This window comes from Mobula hypostoma, chromosome 6, assembly GCF_963921235.1.
Source record: "Mobula hypostoma chromosome 6, sMobHyp1.1, whole genome shotgun sequence".
NCBI lineage: Eukaryota > Metazoa > Chordata > Chondrichthyes > Myliobatiformes > Myliobatidae > Mobula > Mobula hypostoma.
The window spans coordinates 182,298,856-182,319,723 of record NC_086102.1 but is presented as its reverse complement, the minus strand read 5'-3'; the positions used below and the strand labels follow the sequence as shown (position 1 = coordinate 182,319,723).

Genomic DNA, 20,868 nt, shown 5'->3' with positions numbered 1-20,868 from the left:
AAGTGAGGATCTTATTGAAACCTACCGAATGTTGAAAGAACTAGATAGGGTGGATGTGGAGAGGATGTTTCCAATGGTGGGCGTATTCAGAACTAGAGGGCATAGCCTCAAAGTTGAGGGGCGACCCTTTAGAACAGAGGTAAGGAGGGTTTTTTTTTGTTAGAGTAGTAAATCTGGGGAATGTTCTGCCACAGACTGCAATGGAGGCCAAGTCCGTGGATATATTTAAGGCAGAAATCGATCGTTTCCTGATCAGTCAGGGCTTCAAAGGATATGTCGGGAAGGCAGATATATGGGGTTGTGGATCCGGGATCAGACATGATGATATAGTGGAGCAGACTCGATGGCCTGAATGGCTTAATTCTGCTCCTATTGGACCTACAATTAGTATTGGAAACGGTCTGTGTTTCGAATTGCATTCTGCCCTTCCCAGAGGACAGTCTATTAATGCCCCGAAATCAGACCCGATGGACGTTAGCATAGGAGACCAGGATCATGTGCCTGCAAACTTATGTGGAAGAGACTTATTGTGTAAAATGCAAGCTACTATTACCTGCAGTCCTGACAGACTTAATGTATACCGGAGAACCAAAGTGGACTATACTATTAAAGTAGTAGTAGTAGGTAGATAGATACTTTATTGATTCCAAAGGAAATTACAACGTCACGGTAGCATTACAAGTGACCAGATATAAATATTAGAAGGGAAATAGAAAGAATAAAAAAATATATTACCACAAACAGCCTCACAGGAGAGGGTCATTACTTCCCCGGCTATCTGTTGACTCATAGAGCCTAACGGCCGAGAGTAAAAATGACCTCAGGTAGAGTTCTTTGCAGCAGCGCAGTTGTCTAATACTGAAAGTGCTCTTCTCTGTTCAGCCAAGGTGGCATGCAGAGGGTGAGTAGTCAACTTATTTTCTGTAAGTAGCAATTACTCACTATCCACTTATCAAGGAGTATGGAACATTTTTACGAGAATGCCTTGAAAGCCTCAGAAAAATCGAGACTTACAGCATCTGCGGTTTCTTATGTCCAGTCTGCTGGAGAAACTCAGCGGGTCGAGCAGTATTAGTGGAAGGAAGTGCCTGTGTTTCTAATACAGGATTTCGATCCGAAACATCGACAATTCCATCCCCCTCACAAACGTTAGGCGAGTCGACCCAACATCGATAATTCCTTCCCTCCCGTTTAGCTAGTCCCGCAGATTGATTGTTGCATTCCCTGGATGTTTCGCACGCACTGGCAGCACTCCATAATTTTCCGTATATTTTCTGTGTGACTCTATTTTACTGCCATCTTATGTGTGCTGTGTGTTGCACCTTGGCCCCGGAGTAACGCTGTATTTATGTATGGTTGAATGACAATTAAACGAACTCCTCACGCCGCTCCCACCGTCTTATCCAGTGTGGCCAGCTGTAGCCCCAAGTCCTACAACCTTCCCCCACCTACTTAGTACAGCCCCACGTTGTCATACGGAAGCAGCAAAGTTCAAAGTAAAATTGATTATCAGAGTACTAAATGTCGCCACATACAACCCCGAGATTCTTTTTCTGCAGGCATACTTAGCAAATCTATAGAATAACTGTAAACATCAGGAACTGTAAACAAACCGTGCAATTGCAGATATAAATAATGAGCATGAAATAACTATATAACAGAGTCCTCAAATGAGTGTAGCCACCCAGGCCATGCTCTTCTCGCTGCTGCCGTCAGGTAGAAGGTTCAAGTGCCTCTGGACTCACGTCAGGTTCAAGGACCGTGTGGTAACCTCAACCATCAGGTTCTTGAACAAAAGGCGTTAACTACGCTCACTTGCCCATCCATTGAGGTGTTCCCACAACCAATGATCTCATTTTAAGGACTCTTTTTCTCATGTTCTTGTTATTTATTGCTATTTATTTATATTTGCATTTGCAGTTTGTTGTCTTCTGCATTCTGGTTGAACTTTCATTGATCCTGTTATAGGTACTATTATATAGATCTGTTAAGTATGCCCACAGGAAAGTGAATCTCAGGGCTGTATATGCTGATATTTATGTACTTTGGTGATAAAATGTATTTACCGTGCGCGGCCCCAGACGCCGGCTGCTTAGTGTACCCCCCTTGGCTCCGGGCTCCGCGCCTCCCGCCCTCCTTCCGGCTCATGTCGCCGCCCGACGGAAATCGCGTCAGCGTGATCGGCGCAAAACTGCTCAAAATTCCCGAGATCAGCGACGAACTCCTGATGCATTCGATGTGAATTGACTTCAAACGTGGGTCGGTTCTCCAGGTGGACGAAACCTTCACAGTATTTTGACGAAAAGGCGGTTCTTCCCCCGAGAGGTGGAGCCTCCCCGGCGGACGGTCGGTCGGAGAAATTTGAAAAGCGGCGGGAAAGAGGGTGAGGGTAAAGTACCGTGTAAACGGGATCGAGAGTGGGTGGGAGGGGACGAGCTGCGGCGGGAGACAGGGTGCCGGGCACGGGCTAGAGGGGGCCGTAGGGTGCAAGGTGGAGAAGGGCAGGAGTGGGGGGGCGGGTGGGACCGTAGGTTACGGGGTAGAGGAGAGGGGTGTACGGGTGTGGGGTAGAGGGGGGTGAGAGAAGTGCTCTGGGTGTAGAATAGAGGGGTGAGAGAGGTTTATGGGTGTGGAGTAGAGGGGGTGATAGGGGTGCTCTGGGTGTGGGATAGGGAGTGAGAGAGGTTTATGGGTGTGGGGATAGAGGCGGTGAGAGGTTTATGGGTGTGGAGTAGAGGAGGGTGAAAGGGGTTTATGGGTGTGGGATAGAGGGCGTGAGAGGGGTGCTGTGGGTGTGGGATAGAGGGGGTGAGAGGGGTGCTCTGGGTGTGGGATAGAGGGGGTGAGAGGGGTGCTGTGGGTGTGGGATAGAGGGGGTGAGAGGGGTGCTGTGGGTGTGGGATAGAGGGGGTGAGAGGGGTGCTGTGGGTGTGAGATAGAGGGGGTGAGAGGGGTGCTGTGGGTGTGGGATAGAGGGGGTGAGAGGGGTGCTGTGGGTGGGATAGAGGGGATGAGAGGGGTTTATGGGTGTGGGGATAGAGGGTGAGAGGTTTATGGGTGTGGGGATAGAGGGGGTGAGAGGGGTGCTGTGGGTGTGGGATAGAGGGGGTGAGAGGGGTGCTGTGGGTGTGGGGATAGAGGGGGTGAGAGGGGTGCTGAGGGTGTGGGATAGAGGGTGAGAGGTTTATGGGTGTGGGGATTGAGGGGGTGAGAGAGGTGCTGTGGGTGTGGGATAGAGGGGGTGAGGGGTGCTGTGGGTGTGGGATAGAGGGGGTGAGAGGGGTGATGTGTGTGTGGGGTAGAGGAGGTGAGGGGTTTATGTGTGTGGGATAGAGAGAGTAAGAGGGGTGGTGTGGGATAGAGGGGGTGAGAGGGGTGCTGTGGGTGTGGGATAGAGGAGGTGAGAGGGGTGATGTGTGTGTGGGGTAGAGGGGGTGAGAGGGGTGATGTGTGTGTGGGGTAGAGGGGGTGAGAGGGGTTTATGAGTGTGGGATAGTGAGAGGGATGCTGTGGGTGTGGGATAGAGGGGGTGAGAGGGGTGCTCTGGGTGTGGGGATAGAGGGGGTGAGAGGGGTGATGTGTGTGTGGGGTAGAGGGGTGCTCTTAGATGTGGTTATGAGGGGGTGAGAGAGTTGCACTTGGGTGCAAGGTAGAGAGGGGGTGAGAGGGGTAGGCAGGCGAGGTTAAGGTGCAGGAAAGGTGGGATAGTGTTTTACTAAATTTGTTCAGTTATATAACTGTAGTTTTATTTTCATGTCAACAGAAATTGATCTGTATGTGGTGCTGATTTTAGCTGCAAGTGCAGTAACACTCCAATAACAAATAAGAGAAAGTCAGTAGATGCTGGAATCCAAGCAACACACACAAAATGCTGGAGGAACACAGCAGGCCAGGCAGTATCTAGGGAAAACAGTACAGTCGACATTTTGGACAGAGATCCTTCAGCTGACTGAAGGTCGACTGTACTCTTTTCCATAGGTGCTGCATGGCCTGCTGAGTTCCTCCAGCATTTTGGGTGTTCCTAACACTCCAATAGTGAGGGTTGTTTGGAAATGCTGATGTTCTGGCATCTGGTAACCTGGTTCTCTACCCAAACCCGTTCCCTTTTAAAATACAATTGGATCCTTGGAATTTTTATTATACTGTTGTGTGATATTTTAAAAAGAGAATCAGATGTAACAGCTATTAGTTCCGAAAGATCTTCTAGTCTGGGATCACTAAGGTTCCAAGTGTGCCGAATATTCAGTTTTACTGTACCTACTCTTGTCAGCTCCATTTATTCCATACAGCATATCTGTTAAACAACAATTCTGTTTGACACAAGTGTGATTGCTCATCTTTCTACTATCTTGGATGGAAACCATCTCTGTTAACTAAGCTAAAAAAATAATTAACTGTTCATTGTGACGTATTTAATCCTACACTTAAAAACTGCTTTCACATTCAAAATCACAGTTTTAACATCTTTAAAGTTTGTTATTAATGATACCAGTTATTGCAATGTGATGAAAGTGATCCAGTGACATAGCTTGTGCATCTTAAAGTACTTAATACCTGCTGTTTAGTAAGCGTGACATATTTTAAATTCTGCAGATCGATGGATAACTGTATAGAAGATGTACAAGGTCAGCTGAATGAGAAGCTGAATGAAACCAGGATGAAGTTTTTTAGTTTGTGGGAGAGCTGTAATCCAGCAGGATTTAAGCACAGTTATGTAGAATCCATAAAGATTACAAGAGGTACGATCTATCTATACTGTATATCTAATTATATCTATAGCCTTCATCTATATGTACACTACCAGAGGGCACATATTTAAGATTGTTCACCGACTGCTACACCATTAACGATTAGGGCACCAATGAAGGTCCTCCATCTCTGGCAGTGTTAAGGACTTCCTTCGTCATGTCAGTAGCTTCCTCTCAGTTTTCACTGTTGCCAGTCACACAAGTCCTGGGTGGAGACTCAGGAATACTGTTGCGCTCAGATGTAGAAGGATTCTTCATTGTTGTTTCTGTAACAGTGTTGTTTTACCAGTCAGGGTTCTTAGCCCTGAGTTGAACCCCCGAACCTGCAGGACAGGTAGACTACTCTTAGTCTGGCTTCTACCCTTTGACCTGTTTGGCATGGGTGACCCTACCAAGAGCCAAAGCATAAAGCCCTGACTCAGGCCAAGATAAGATGGCTCTCCGGGTTGTTGAGGCATACAAGCCTCCAAGCCACGACAAGGTTATGCTCCTCTTGAAGGTGAGAGGGGGTAGGTTCAAAAGGGATGTGAAGGGTAAAATTTTTTACTCAGAGTGGTGCATGTCGGGAATGCGCTGCCTGGTATATCCTGGCGGGAAAGTTTAATAGAGTTGTTAGGGAGGGTTTAAACTAATTTGGCAGGGGGATGGGAACCGGAATGATAGAGCAGAGGAAGGGGATAACAGAAATAAATCTAAGATAGTGAGCAGTAAAGATGTCAGGAAAGACAGGCAGGTGATGGGGCAAATGTGTAGCCATTGGGATGAGTTGCAGTGCAATAAAGTTGCAGTGAAATCAAAGCAAAAAGTATCAAATACTGGTCTTAAGGTGTTGTACTCAAATGCACGCAGCATAAGGAATAAGGTGGATGATCTTGTTGTACAGCTACAGATTGGCAGGTATGATATTGTGGCCATCACTGAGACCTGGCTAAAAGATGCATGTCTCTGGGAGCTGAACGTCCAAGGATACACAGTGTATCGGAAGGATAGGAAGGTAGGCAGAGGGGGAGGCGTGGCTTTATTGGTAGGAAATGATATTAAATCGTTAGAAAGAGGTGATATAGGATTGGAAGGTGCAGAATCTTTATGGGTTGAGCTAAGGAATAGCAGGGGTAAAAAGACCCTGATGGCAGTTATTTATAGGCCTCCAAACAACTGCAGGGATGTGGACTACAAATTACAACTGGAAATAGAAAAGGCTTGTCAGAAGGGCAGTGTTATGATAATTGTGGGGGATTTTAACATGCGAGTAGATTGGAAAAATCAGGTCGGCCCTGGATCTCAAGAGAGAGAATTTGTAGAATGTCTGCGAGATGGCTTTTTAGAACAGTTTGTTGTTGAGCCCACTAGGGGATCGGCTTTACTGGATTGGGTATTGTGTAATGAACCGGAGGTGATTGGAGAGATTGAGGTGAAGGAACCCTTAGGAGGCAGTGATCATAACATGATTGAGTTCACTGTGAAATTAGAAAAAGAGAAGCCGAAATCTGATGTGTTGGTGTTTCAGTGGAGTAAAGGAAATTACAGTGGCATGAGAGAGGAACTGGCCAAAGTTGACTGGAAAGAGACACTGGCGGGAAAGACGGCAGAGCAGCAGTGGCTGGAGTTTATGCGAAAAATGAGGAATGTGCAAGACAGGTATATTCCAAAAAAGAAGAAATTTTCGAGTGGAAAAAGGATGCAACCGTGGTTGACAAGAGAAGTCAAAGCCAAAGTTAAAGCAAAGCATACAAGGAAGCAAAAATTAGTGGGAAGACAGAGGATTGGGAAGTTTTTAAAACCTTACAAAAGGAAACCAAGAAAGTCATTAAGAGAGGAAAGATTAACTATGAAAGGAAACTAGCAAATAATATCAAAGAGGATACTAAAAGCTTTTTCAAGTATATAAAGAGTAAAAGACAGGTGAGAGTAGATATAGGACCGATAGAAAATGATACTGGAGAAATTGTAATGGGAGATGAGGAGATGGCAGAGGAACTGAACAAGTATTTTGCATCAATCTTCACTGAGGAAGACAGCAGGATACCGGACACTCAAGGGTGGCAGGGAAGAGAAGTGTGCGCAGTCACAATTACGACAGAGAAAGTACTCAGGAAGCTGAATAGGCTAAAGGTCGATAAATCTCCTGGACCAGATGGAATGCACCCTCGTGTTCTGAAGGAAGTAGCTGTGGAGATTGCAGAGGCATTAGCGATGATCTTTCAAAAGTCGATAGATTCTGGCATGGTTCTGGAAGACTGGAAGATTGCAAATGTCACTCCGCTATTTAAGAAGGGGGCAAGGAAGCAAAAAGGAAATTATAGACCTGTTAGCTTGACGTCGGTGGTTGGGAAGTTGTTGGAGTCGATTGTCAAGGATGAGGTTACAGAGTACCTGGAGGCATATGACAAGATAGGCAGAACTCAGCATGGATTCCTTAAAGAAAAATCCTGTCTGACAAACCTATTACAATTTTTTGAGGAAATTACCAGTAGGCTAGACAAGGGAGATGCAGTGGATGTTGTATATTTGGATTTTCAGAAGGCGTTTGACAAGGTGCCACACATGAGGCTACTTAACAAGATAAGAGCCCATGGAATTAAGGGAAAGTTACATACGTGGATGGAGCGTTGGCTGATTGGCAGGAAACAGAGAGTGGGAATAAAGGGATCCTATTCTGGTTGGCTGCTGGTTACCGGTGGTGTTCCACAGGGATCAGTGTTGGGGCCGCTTCTTTTTACATTGTACATCAACGATCTGGATTATGGAATAGATGGCTTTGTGGCTAAGTTTGCTAACGATACGAAGATGGGTAGTGCTGAGGAAACGGAGAGTCTGCAGAGAGACTTGGATAGATTTGAAGAATGGGCAGAGAAGTGGCAAATGAAGTACAATGTTGGAAAGTGTATGGTTATGCACTTTGGCAGAAAAAATAAACGGGCAGACTATTATTTAAATGGGGAAAGAATTCAAAGTTCTGAGATGCAACGGGACTTGGGAGTCCTCGTACAGGATTCTCTTAAAGTTAACCTCCAGGTTGAGTCAGTAGTGAAGAAGGCGAATGCAATGTTGGCATTCATTTCTAGAGGAATAGAGTATAGGAGCAGGGATGTGATGTTGAGGCTCTATAAGGCGCTGGTGAGACCTCACTTGGAGTACTGTGGGCAGTTTTGGTCTCCTTATTTAAGAAAGGATGTGCTGACGTTGGAGAGGGTACAGAGAAGATTCACGAGAATGATTCCGGGAATGAGAGGGTTAACATATGAGGAACATTTGTCCACTCTTGGACTGTATTCCTTGGAGTTTAGAAGAATGAGGGGAGACCTCATAGAAACATTTTGAATGTTAAAAGGTATGGACAGAGTGGATGTGGCAAAGTTGTTTCCCATGATGGGGGAGTCTAGTACGAGAGGGCATGACTTCAGGATTGAAGGGCGCCCTTTCAGAACAGAAATGCGAAGAAATTTTTTTAGTCAGAGGGTGATAAATCTATGGAATTTGTTGCCACGGGCAGCAGTGGAGGCTAAGTCATTGGGCGTACTTAAGGCAGAGATTGATAGGTATCTGAGTAGCCAGGGCATCAAAGGTTATGGTGAGAAGGCGGAGCAGTGGGACTAAATAGGAGAAAATGGATCAGCTCATGATAAAATGGCGGAGCAGACTCGATGGGCCGAATGGCCTACTTCTGCTCCTTTGTCTTATGGTATGGTGGTGGAGGCAAGTACACTAGAGGCTTTTAGATAGGTACATGAGTGTGAGGGAGATGAAAGGATATGGGCCTAAGGGTGGGAGGGAGGAGTTTACGGGGGTTTTTGATTTACTTTTTAGCTGGCACGTTGTGGCCTCAATGGTCTGTTCCTGTGCTGTACTGCTCTATGTTCCACTGTGTATGAAAATTAACCACTGAAACTGAAAATCTTGTAAAATAACTGAATATGACAAGTAAAGCACGCAGTTTGATGTACATTGGATTTATTTTAATTTCAAATCAAGTTAGACCAGAGGGGAAGATTTAAAAGGACATTTTTATAGAGCAGGTGTCAGGAGCGGGCGACGGGGCAGAGGGAGACGGAGTGGGGGGCTTTGGCATTAATGGGTTGAGGCGAGGTAAGCTACTTGTGAGAAATAGGAAGTATATCTGTGAGGCTGGTGTTCTGTACTGGGTGTCAGATGTGGGATGTCCGGGAACACTCCCAGCCTCCCAGATGGCCACATTTGCGCCAGGTGTGTCAAGCTGCAGCTCCTTAGGGACTGGGTTAGAGAATTGGAGATGCAGTTCGATGACCTTCATCTGGTCAGGGAAAGTGAGGAGGTGACAGAGAGGAACAATAGGCAAGTAGTCACATGGGGGCCTCAGGAGATAGATAAGTGGGTAACAGTCAGGAGTTGGAAGGGCAAGAGTCAGCTACTAACAATAAATACTCTTGTTTGAGTACTGTTGGTGGGTAACAGCCTACCTGGGGGATGCCTCTGGCACAAAGTCTGGCCCTGTGGCTCAGAAAGGTAGGGAAAGGAAGAGGATGGCAGCAGTGATAGGGAACTCTATAGTTAGGGGGTCAGACAGGTGATTCTGCAGACGCAGGTAAGAAACACGGATGGTAGTTTGCCTCCCAGGTGCCAGGGTCTGGGATGTTTCTGATCGCATCCACGATATCCTGAACTGGGAAGGTGAACAGCCAGAGGTCGTGGTACATATTGATACCAACAACAGGGGTAGGAAAAGGGAGGAGGTCCTAAAAACAGACTACAGGGAGTTAGGAAAGAAGCTGAGAAGCAGGACCTCAAAGTTAGTAATCTTGGGATTACTGCCTGTGCCACGTGACAGTGAGGATAGGAATAGAGTGAGGTGGAGGGTAAATGTGTGGCTGAGGGATTGGAGCAGATGGCAGTGATTCAGATTTCTGGATTATTGGGAACTTGTTTGGGGCAGGCCTGCTGATTTCCTCCGGCATTTTGTGTGTGTTGCTCTGGATTTCCAGCATCTAGATTTTCTCCTGTCCAGTGTAGATTAGTAATTTCAACAGCAGATGCAGAAAATAGGTTTTGGAATAGGAATGGAATTAAAGACTTCCTTTACAATGGATTTATTAAGATTTAAAAGTATCATAACAGTGCTGGTGTTTATATTCTGTGAAAACAGTTTCTGTTTATAAGGGCAGGAGTAGTATCAGTTGCAGTTTTCCTAAAACATAGAATACTGAGTAATTCAGAATGGTAATGCTTTGAAGATATTTAGTTTGAAATCGTAATTGACCAAAGATGTCATTAACTAATGGATAATTGTCCATGATGGAAAATGACATCCACTCAATGATGACTTTCTCTTATACCTGTCTGTTCATTTTCTACTTTTCATGAGCCATCGTACAAAGGTCTATCTGCAAACCCATGTCTATCATATTTTAATATTGTAATAGTACTGTGTCCTCCTGCACTTTGTATCAAAGTGAAAAACCTTATATCTTTTCATTTCAAACTCCACCTGCTATCACTTCCCTATTTACTCAACTTGCCTGTATTCCTTTTAGGCACTTTGTGTCATCCACCCAGTTTATTTCTGATGACTGGAATCTTTGAATTAAATAATTATTAAATTCTACTCAGAGGTTGATCGACCGACTTTACTGCTGCCGTGCTGACAGTATGAACTGAGAAAGTAAAGGTTGATATTAATTAAAATGCTAACAGCTGGCAACTGCAAAACCTTATTGCCTTACCTAAATTAGAGGGATCAAATTCTGACATATGTTCATTTATTTTAAAATCAACTGCTCCAGTACTTTAATTTGAATGACTGACTACTGCTTTTGCTATGTTCAGTGAATTACAAGTTAAAATACTTATATTAAGTTCGTCCACAATATTTTGAAGTGGGAAGGAGAACAGCCAGAGGTTGTGGTACATGTTGGTACAAACTCATTCGTAAGGCCAATGATGTTGTGGGGATGGAACTGGACTCTCTGACGGTGGTGTCTGAAAAGAGGATGCTGTCCAAGTTGCATGCCATCTTGGACAATGTCTCCCATCCACTACATAATGGACTGGTTGGGCACAGGAGTACATTCAGCCAGAGACTCATTCCACCGAGATGCAACACAGAAATCATAGGAAGTCATTCCTGCCTGTGGCCATCAAACTTTACAACTCCTCCCTTGGAGGATCAGACACCCTGAGCCAATAGGCTGGTCCTGGACTTATTTCCTGGCATGATTTACATATTACTATTTAATTATTTATGGTTTTATTACTATTTAATTATATATGGTGCAACTGTAACAAAAACCAATTTCCCCCGGGATCAATAAAGTATGACTATGACTATGACATAGGGAGGAGGTCCTGAAAGCAGACTACAGGAAGTTAGGAAGGAAGTTGAGAAGCAGGACCTCAAAGGTAGTAATCGCGGGATTAATGCCTGTGCCACGTGACAGTGAGTATAGGAATAGAATGAGGCAGAGGATAAATGCGTGGCTGAGGAATTGGAGCAGGGGGCAGGGATTCAGATTTCTGGATAATTGGGACCTCTTCTGGGGCAGGTGTGACCTGTTTAAAAAAAGGACGGGTTGCACTTGAATCTGAGGGGGACCAATATCCTGGCAGGGAGGTTTGCTAAGGCTTCTGGGGAGCGTTTAAATGAGAATTGCTGGGGTGGGGGGGGGGGTAGGAACCGAACTGAAGAGACGGAGGAAAGGGAGGTTGGCTTACAAATAGAGAAAACTTGGAGACCGTGCGAAAGGGAAGATAGGCAGGTGATAGAGGAGGGACGCACTCATTCTGATGGTTTGAGATAGATAGGGAGGCAGATTCTGGAAAGGTACAATAATAACAGGGTCATTGTGGTGGGAGATTTTAATTTCCCAAATAATGATTGGCAACTTCCTAGAGCCAGGGCTTTAGATGGGGTGGAGTTTGTTAGGTGTGTTCAGGAAAGTCCCCTGACACAATATGTAGATAAACCTACAAGAGGAGAGGCTATACTTAATTTGGTATTGGGAAATGAACCTGGTCAGGTGTCAGGTCTTTCAGTGGGAAAGCATTTTGGATATAGTGATAATAATTCTATCTCCTTTACCATAGCATTGGAGAGGGATAGGAACAGACAAATTAGGAAAGCGTTTAATTGGAGTAAGAGGAAATATGAAGCTATCAGGCGGGAACTTGGAAGCATAAATAGGGAACAGATGTTCTCCGGGAAATGTATGGCAGAAATGTACGGCAGAGGTGTAGCAAATGCGTGACGTTCTGCATAGGTACGTTACAATGAGACAGGGAAAGGGTGGTAGGGTACAGCAACCGTGTTGTACAAAGGTTGTTGGAAACCTAGACAAGAAGGAAAAAAAAATTACGAAAGGTTCAAAAAAACTAGGTAATGATAGAGATCGAGAAGATTATAAGGCTAGCAAGAAGGAGCTTAAGAATGAAATTAGGAGAGCCAGAAGGGGCCATGAGAAGGCCTTGGTGAGCAGAATTAAGGAAAACCTCAAGGCATTCTACAAGTATGTGACAAGCAAGAGGATAAGATGTGAGAGAATAGGACCAGTCAAGTGTGACAGTGGAAATGTGTGTATAGAACCGGAGGAGATAGCGGAGGTACTTAATGAATACTTTGCTTCAGTATTCACTACAGAAAAGGATCTTGGCGATTGTAGGGATGACTTACAGCAGACTGAAAAGCTTGAGCATATAGACATTAGGAAAGGATGTGCTGGAGTTTTTGGAAAGCATCAAGCTGGATAAGTCGCCGGGACCGGACGAGATATACCCCAGGCTACTGTGGGAGGCAAGGGAGGAGATTGCTGATCCTCTGGCAATGATCTTTGCATCATCAAGAAAGACGGGAGAGGTTCCGGAGGATTGGAGGGTTGTGGATGTTGTCCCCTTATTCAAGAAAAGGAGTAGAGATAGCCCAGGAAATTATAGACCAATGAGTCTTACTTCAGTGGTTGGTAAGTTGATGGAGGAGATCCTGAGAGGCAGGATTTATGAACATTTGGAGAAGCATAATATGATTAGCAATAGTCAGCATGGCTTTGTCAAAGGCAGGTTGTGCCTTACGAGCCTGATTGAATTTTTTTGAGGATGTGACTAAACACATTGATGATGGTAGAGCAATAGATGTAGTGTATATGGATTTCAGCAAGGCACTTGATAAGTTACCCCATGCAAGGCTTATTGAGAAAGTAATGAGGCATGGGATCCAAGGGGACCCTGCTTTGTGGATCCAGAACTGGCTTGCCCACAGAAGGCAAAGAGTGGTTGTAGATGGGTCATATTCTGCATGGAGGTTGGTGACCAGTGGTGTGCCTCAGGGGTCTGTGCTGGGACCCCTTCTCTTTGTGATTTTTATAAAGGAACTGGATGAGTTAGTGGGGGGATCGGTTTGTAAATTTCCTGATGACACAAAGGTTGGGGATGTTGTGGATAGTGTGGAGGGCTGTCAGAGGTTACAGCAGGACATCGATAGGATGCAAAACTGGGCTGAGAAGTGGCAGATGGAGTTCAAGCCAGATAAGTATGAGATGGTTCGTTTTGGTAGGTCAAATATGATGGTAGAATATAGTATTAATGGTAAGACTCTTGGCAGTGTGGCGTCTCAGAGGGATCTTGTGGTCCGAGTCCATAGGTCACTCAAAACTGCTGCGCAGGTTGACTGTGTAGTTAAGAAGGCATACGGTGCATTGGCCTTCATCAACCATGTTATTGAGTTTAGGAGCCAAGAAGTAATGTTACAGCTTTATAGGACCCTGGTCAGACCCCTCTTGGAATACTGTGCTCTGTTCTGGTCACCTCACTACGAGAAGGATGTGGAAACCACAGGAAGGGTGCAGAGGAGATTTACAAGGATGTTGCCTGGATTGGGGAGCATGCCCTATGAGAATCGGTTGAGTGAACTTGGCTTTTTTTTCCTTGGAGCGATGGAGAATGAGAGATGACCTGATAGAGGAGTATAAGATGATGAGAAGCATTGATCGTAGGAGGCTTTTTCCCGGGGCTGAAATGGCTAACATGAGAGGGGACAGTTTTTAGGTACTTGGAAATAGGTACAGAGGAGATTTCAGGAGTAAGTTTTTTATGCAGAGGGTGGTGAGTACGTGAAATTGGCTGCTGGTGACGGTGGTGGAGGCTGTTACGATAGGGTCTTTAAGACTCCTGGATATGTACATGGAGCTTAGAAAAATAGAGGGCTATGGGTAACCTTAGGTAATTTCTAAAGTAAGAGCATGTTCGACACAGCATCGTGTGCCAAAGGGCCTGTATTGTGCTGTAGGTTTTCTATGTTTCTAAATGCATTAGTTACAAACACTTTGAACTTCACGGTATGATTGTCATAATTAGATTAATTATCTCATGAAGTATTTTATTGGAAAAGTGAGCATTGGCTGTTGCTCTGTTGGTGATATTTTTATAGCTGAGTCAGAAGGTTCCATATTTAATTCCTAAGGTCAGGAATTAGCACCCTAGAGAAGGTCTGATTGAGCAAACACTGAAAATTCTTCCCATTCCCTAATTGTTTTTCTAATACAGGTTGAGTACCCCTTATCCAAAATTCTGAAATCCATAAAGCTCCAAAATCTGAAACTTTGAGCACTGCACTGACATGATGTCACTAATGGAAAATTCCACAAGGCGCTCTGGGAAGTTTCCCAGGCGACGCACAAGTCTCTGCACAACCAGACGGTTCTGAGAAGTGACCTCACATATGTAGTGAATAGAACTTAATGAAAAGTGTACCTAAAAAGACCAAGGGTAACATGTCTGACCGACTGGCATCCTGTCACACTCATCTCAATATTAGCAAATGCTTCGAGAGGCTGGTCAAGGACTACATCTGCAGCGTGCTTCCACCCACACAGGATCCCCTACAATTCGCCTAACACAACCAATCGACAGATGACGCAATAGCCACAGCTCTACATACTGTCCTTGCACATCTGGAGCAGAAGGATGCTTATGTGTGAATGCTGTTCCGGACTACAGTTCAGCATTCAACACCATAATTCCCTCCAGGCTTGACAAGAAGCTCAGAGACCTCGGCCTTCACCCTGCCATACGTAGCTGGATCCTGGACTTCCTGTCAGATTGCTGGCAGGTGGCAAGAGTGGGCTTCCTCACCTCTGCACCTCTGACCCTCAACACAGGTGCCCCTCAGGGCTGTGTCCTAAGCCCCCTCATTTACTCTCTGTATGCCCATGACTGTGTCACCACCTACAGCTCCAATCTGCTAATTACATTTGCTGATGATTCTACACTGAGTAATGAGGCAGCCTACAGAGAAGAAGTCATCACCCTGACACAGTGGTGTCAAGAAAACAACCTCTCCCTCAATGTCACAAAAACAAAGGAACTGGTAGTGGACTACTGGAGGAATGGAGGCAGGCTAACCCCTATTGACATGAATGGATCTGGATTGAGAGGGTGAACAGCTTGAACTTCCTCAGCATAAACATCACCGAGGATCTCATGTGATCTGTACATACTGGCTGTGTGATTAAAAAAGGCACAACCATGCCTCTTTCACCTCAGATGGTTGAAGGAGTTTGGTATGGGCCCCCAAATCCTAAAATCTTTCTACAGGGGCACAATTGAGAGCATCCTGACTGGCCGCATCACTGCCTGGTATGGGAACTGTACTTCCCTCAATTGCAGGACTCTGCAGAGAGTGGTGCGGACAGCCCAGCGCATCTGTAGATATGAACTTCCTACTACTGTATATTCCGGAGCATAAGCCGACCCCCCATTTTCAAGGTTAAAAAAGTGACTTTTTCCTGTTATCTTTGTATAAGCTGACCCCTTTTGTAGAGGTTTTTGATTTAACCAGAAAAGATCACAAGATCTCACATGCTGGTACTCAGCTTTGCCGAATCCGGAACGTGCAAATTTTGTGAACCAGTACCTGCTAAGAAAACAGGCCTACACATTGTAGCAACACACATAAAAGTTGCTGGTGAACGCAGCAGGCCAGGCAGCATCTCTAGGAAGAGGTGCAGTCAATGTTTCAGGCCGAGACCCTTCGTCAGGACTAACTGAAGGAAGAGTGAGTAAGGGATTTGAAAGTTGGAGGGGGAGGGGGAGATCCAAAATGATAGGAGAAGACAGGAGGGGGAGGGATGGAGCCAAGAGCTGAACAGGTGATAGGCAAAAGGGATACGAGAGGATCATGGGACAGGAGGTCCAGGAAGAAAGACAAGGGGGGGGGGAACCCAGAGGATGGGCAAGAGGTATATTCAGAGGGACAGAGGGAGAAAAAGGAGAGTGAGAGAAAGAATGTGTGCATAAAAATAAGTAACAGATGGGGTACGAGGGGGAGGTGGGGCATTAGCGGAAGTTAGAGAAGTCGATGTTCATGCTATCAGGTTGGAGGCTACCCAGACGGAATATAAGGTGTTGTTCCTCCAACCTGAGTGTAGCTTCATCTTTACAGTAGAGGAGGCTGTGGATAGACATGTCAGAATGGGAATGGGATGTGGAATTAAAATGTATGGCCACTGGGAGATCCTGCTTTCTCTGGCGTACAGAGCGTAGGTGTTCAGCAAAGCAGTCTCCCAGTCTGCGTCGGGTCTCGCCAATATATAAAAGGCCACATCAGGAGCACCGGACGCAGTATATCACCCCAGCCGACTCACAGGTGAAGTGTCGCCTCATCTGGAAGGACTGTTTGGGGCCCTGAATGGTGGTAAGGGAGGAAGTGGAAGGGCATGTGTAGCACTTGTTCCGCTTACACGGATAAGTGCCAGGAGGGAGATCAGTGGGGAGGGATGGCGGGGGATGAATGGACAAGGGAGACGCGTAGGGAGCGATCCATGCGGAATGCAGGGGGGGGGAGGGAAAGATGTGCTTAGTGGTGGAATCCCGTTGGAGGTGGCGGAAGTTACGGAGAATAATATGTTGGACCCGGAGGCTGGTGGGGTGGTAGGTGAGGACCAGGGGAACCCTATTCCTAGTGGGGTGGCGGGAGGATGAAGTGAGAGCAGATGTACGTGAAATGGGGGAGATGCGTTTAAGAGCAGAGTTGATAGTAGAGGAAGGGAAGCCCCTTTCTTTAAAAAAGGAAGACATCTCCCTTGTCCTAGAATGAAAAGCCTCATCCTGAGAGCAGATGCGGCGGAGACGGAGGAGTTGCGAGAAGGGGATGGCGTTTTTGCAAGAGACAGGGTGAGAAGAGGAATAGTCCAGATAGCTGTGAGAGTCAGTAGGCTTATAGTAGACATCAGTGGATAAGCTGTCTCCCGAGACAGAGACAGAAAGATCTAGAAAGGGGAGGGAGGTGTCGGAAATGGACCAGGTAAACTTGAGGGCAGGGTGAAAGTTGGAGGCAAAGTTAATGAAGTCAACGAGTTCTGCATGCGTGCAGGAAGCAGCGCCAATGAAGTCGTCGATATAGCGAAGGAAAAGTGGGGGACAGATACCAGAATAGGCACGGAACATAGATTGTTCCATAAAGCTAACAAAAGGCCTCTGGGTCCAACATATTATTCTCCGTAACTTCCGCCACCTCCAATGGGATCCCACCACTAAGCAGTCATCCCCGGTGGTTTGATGTCTGTGCTCCAGCCACTAGATGTGAGTTTAAACAAACTATTCAAAGAATTCATGCGTCGACAGTGGAACGAAATTGACTCAAAAACAGCTGATAAATACAACCTGTCTTCCGTGTATTCATTTTTCCAAAGTTGACACCCTCTGTGTAAGCCGACCCCCTAATTTTAGGACTAATATTTAGGGCCAAGTTCTCGGCTTATACACCGGAATTTACGGTATTCAGGACATTTACAAAGATAGGTGTGTAAAAAGGGCCCGAAGGATCATTGAGGACCCGAGTCATCCCAACCACAAGCTGTCCAGCTGCTACCAACAGGCTCTGGGGCAGCTTCTTCCACCAAGCCATCAGACTGATTAATTCATGCCTACACAACTGTATTGCTATGTTACATTGTTGTACACACTATTGATTATAAATTACCATAAATTGTACATTGCACATTTAGACGGAGATGTGATGTAAGGATTTTTACTCCTCATGTATATGAAGGATTTAAGTAATAAAGTCAATTCAGTTCAAAACTAGAAAAACACTCCATAAAGTGAGAAGTGAAGATCTTGAATGTGTATTGAAAGAGTGGATTTATCAGCATTGGAGTGAACATATGCTGCTTAACGGTACGCTGATCAGGAAACCAGCAAAGATCTATCATGACAAACTGAAAATTGAAGGTAATTGCAGAAATTTAAGAAAATGCACAGCATTGAAGTTTTAAAGATTTGTGGTGATAACGAGTCTGCTGATTACGAAACAGCAGAGAAATCCATTGAAGAGCTTGCCAAGGTCATTGCTGATGAAACTCTAACATACAGTGATGAACAGGTGTAAGAATACTCTGGTAGCACATAATTTCAGAGTCGGAAATATTAGCGATCCCAAGCTATCACATGTATTTCAAAATCTGGAACACTTCCAGTTCTAAGCATTTTGAATAAGAGGTTGTCAACCTGTAGTTGTACATTTCTGCCATCAAAATTATGCCTTCAAAGCCTTTTATAATGAACAACTTCATGGAGGTTGAACATAATAGAAGAGGATGTTTGTAATTTTCCCCCTTACACCTGCTCTGTCATTCAAGATCTCAATGTTGCTTTCCTGCTAACCCCATATCGTTTGAAAAATCAATTAATATATCTTTTTTTATATATAATTTTTATTAAATTTTCAAAAAGAATACATGAAAAGATAAAATCTACCCCCACTTAACTCCCCCCATATATATTCCTACCTAAAAGAAAGAAAGAAAAAAAAAGAGCCGCCTGGGTATTGGAAGGTTTCCACATACTCCATGGGATTCAAAATAAATTTGGTATAATTATTCGTTACTTTCCCCAAGTAACCAAATTCTTTGTCGGAGCACTTAAATATGACATCCTATCTTTTGTAAATAAGGGCGCCAAATATTCAAGAATGTTACATAATTATCTCTTAAATTATAAGTAATTTTTTCAAGTGGAATAGAACTAGCCATTTCATTATTCCAACGATCCATACTTAAATACGAATCAGATTTCCAAGTAACTGCTATAGTCTTCTTAGCTACTGCCAATGCAATTTTTATAAATTCTTTCTGATATTTATTCAATTTAAGTTTCGGTTTTATCCCTTCAATATCACCTAATAGAAATAATACAGGGTTATGTGGAAGTTGAATTCCAGTAATTTGTTCCAATAAGATTCTTAAATTTATCCAAAAAGGTTGAATTTTAAAACAAGACCAAGTAGAATGTAAAAAAGTACCAATTTCTTGATTACACCGAAAACATTTATCAGATAGATTTGAGTTTAATCTATTTATTTTTTGTGGTGTAATATATAATTGGTGTAAAAAAATTATATTGTACTAATCTAAGTCGAACATTTATTGTATTTGTCATACTGTCCAGACAAAGTCTTGACCAATTTATTTCATCAGTATTAATATTCAGATCTGTTTCCCATTTTTGCTTTGACTTATGGGTTCCTTGTTTAATTGTCTGTTCTTGAATCAAATTATACATACAAGAAACAAATTTTTTAATTTTTCCTTTTTGAATTAAAATTTCAATTTCATTAGCTTTTGGCAAAAACATTGTTTGACCCAGCTTACCTATCAAGTAAGCCCTTAACTGAAAATAACAAAAGAAAGTATTATTAGATATTTTATATTTATCCTTTAATTGTTCAAATGACATCAATATACCTCGCTCAAAACAATCTCCTATAAATTTAATCCCTTTTTGGTACCAATTATATAAAAGTTGATTGTCCATTGTAAAAGGAATGTCTGTTTTGAAACAAAGGTCTCCTTGCTAATAGAGATTTCTGTGTTTCCTTAATCAATTAATATATCTTGAAAAACTTGGTAGTCTATGCCTCCATGGATGACATTTCATTCTTGTAAGAATTTTACATGTTTCATCCATTCACGTAACCTGTCTGTGTTCCCTTGGATGTAATCTGAACAGCATATTGAAGTTGTGGTGTGCTTGATTAGACCAGAGACAATGCCCAGATGAGGTATGATGCAAGTGGGGAAGTATTAAGGAATGTTTGTAGGGTTATTTGCTGAGCCTAGATGTTGTGTTACAAGCATTTCACCCCCAGTCGAGGTGACATCATCTGTGCAATTGAGTTTGTTTTTGCCGGGTGTTCTCATTTGTATCGGACTGACACGTTCTGATTGGTTGGCTGTCGCACTGGCCGCTAGTCTCCGCTGGGTCATGGCCGTCCGGATGGCTGAATGATCTCTGCTGGCCCATATCCTGGTTGTTGGTTGTTGTGAGTATTGGTTCTTTGGGTGCCTGCAGCACACCCCTCAGCCCCAATCCTGCAGATGCATAGGTTCGTAAATTGCATCCCATTCAATATGATTGTTAATAGTCTTCCCTTGAGAACCAAGCGTTAAAGCATTCTCTTAACTTTCTGTTTTGTGCTTCTGCCAGGATTTTTGTAGTTTCCTAGATGAACTTATGTCCTTCTGCCACAAACAAAGTTGCATCCAAAGGCTATTCATACTGCAGTCACGCAGACCTCAAGAAGAAAGAAGAAAACCCCTTTTTCAAAGTATTCACACACAATGGCCGTCCAAAAAAACTCCACTAGAAGGTGTCTTGTCCAGGGGATCAACCTTTTAACTCCTACTGAACAGACAGGAAAGAGGCTAACCCTACCGTCATCAGCAATATTTCCAAAATGACAGCAAGACTGCTCCAACCACATGGAATAATGGTAACACACAAACCCAGCGCAACCATCAGAACGCTCGTCTTAAGACCCAAAAATCCAACAGCCCACATGGAGAGAAGAAATGCAATTGACTAAATCCAATGTGAAGACTGCCCCAAACATTATGAAGGACAGATGGGGAGAAAGCTATCCATGAGACTACATGGACATAAGCGAGTCATAAGACACGATCCTCTGTCACTCATCTTGGTACATGAAGACCAAGAAGGATATACGTTTGTCTGGGAAACTACAAAATTCCTGGCGGAAGCGCAAAACAAGGAATTAAAATAATTCTTAGAAGCCTGATTCTCAGTAGAAGACTCTATTAACCAGCATGTTGAACTGGATGCAATTTATGAATCTAGGCATCTGCAGGATTGGGGCCAAGAG

General features: G+C 44.2%; 1 protein-coding gene across 6 annotated transcripts in view; it reads left to right on the top strand.

Annotated features, from left to right (window-relative positions):
* Positions 1–20,868, top strand: part of spc25 (SPC25 component of NDC80 kinetochore complex) — a 37,491-nt gene that overhangs the window by 10,825 nt on the left and 5,798 nt on the right. For 5 of the 6 annotated variants that reach the window (XM_063052372.1, XM_063052371.1, XM_063052370.1 and 2 more), the window contains exon 4: positions 4,594–4,739. In XM_063052372.1, the coding sequence (XP_062908442.1) occupies positions 4,594–4,739 (146 nt within the window). Of the gene's footprint in view, positions 1–2,007; positions 2,384–4,593; positions 4,740–20,868 lie in introns of those variants that run through there. The other variant, XM_063052373.1, reaches the window with a different exon arrangement.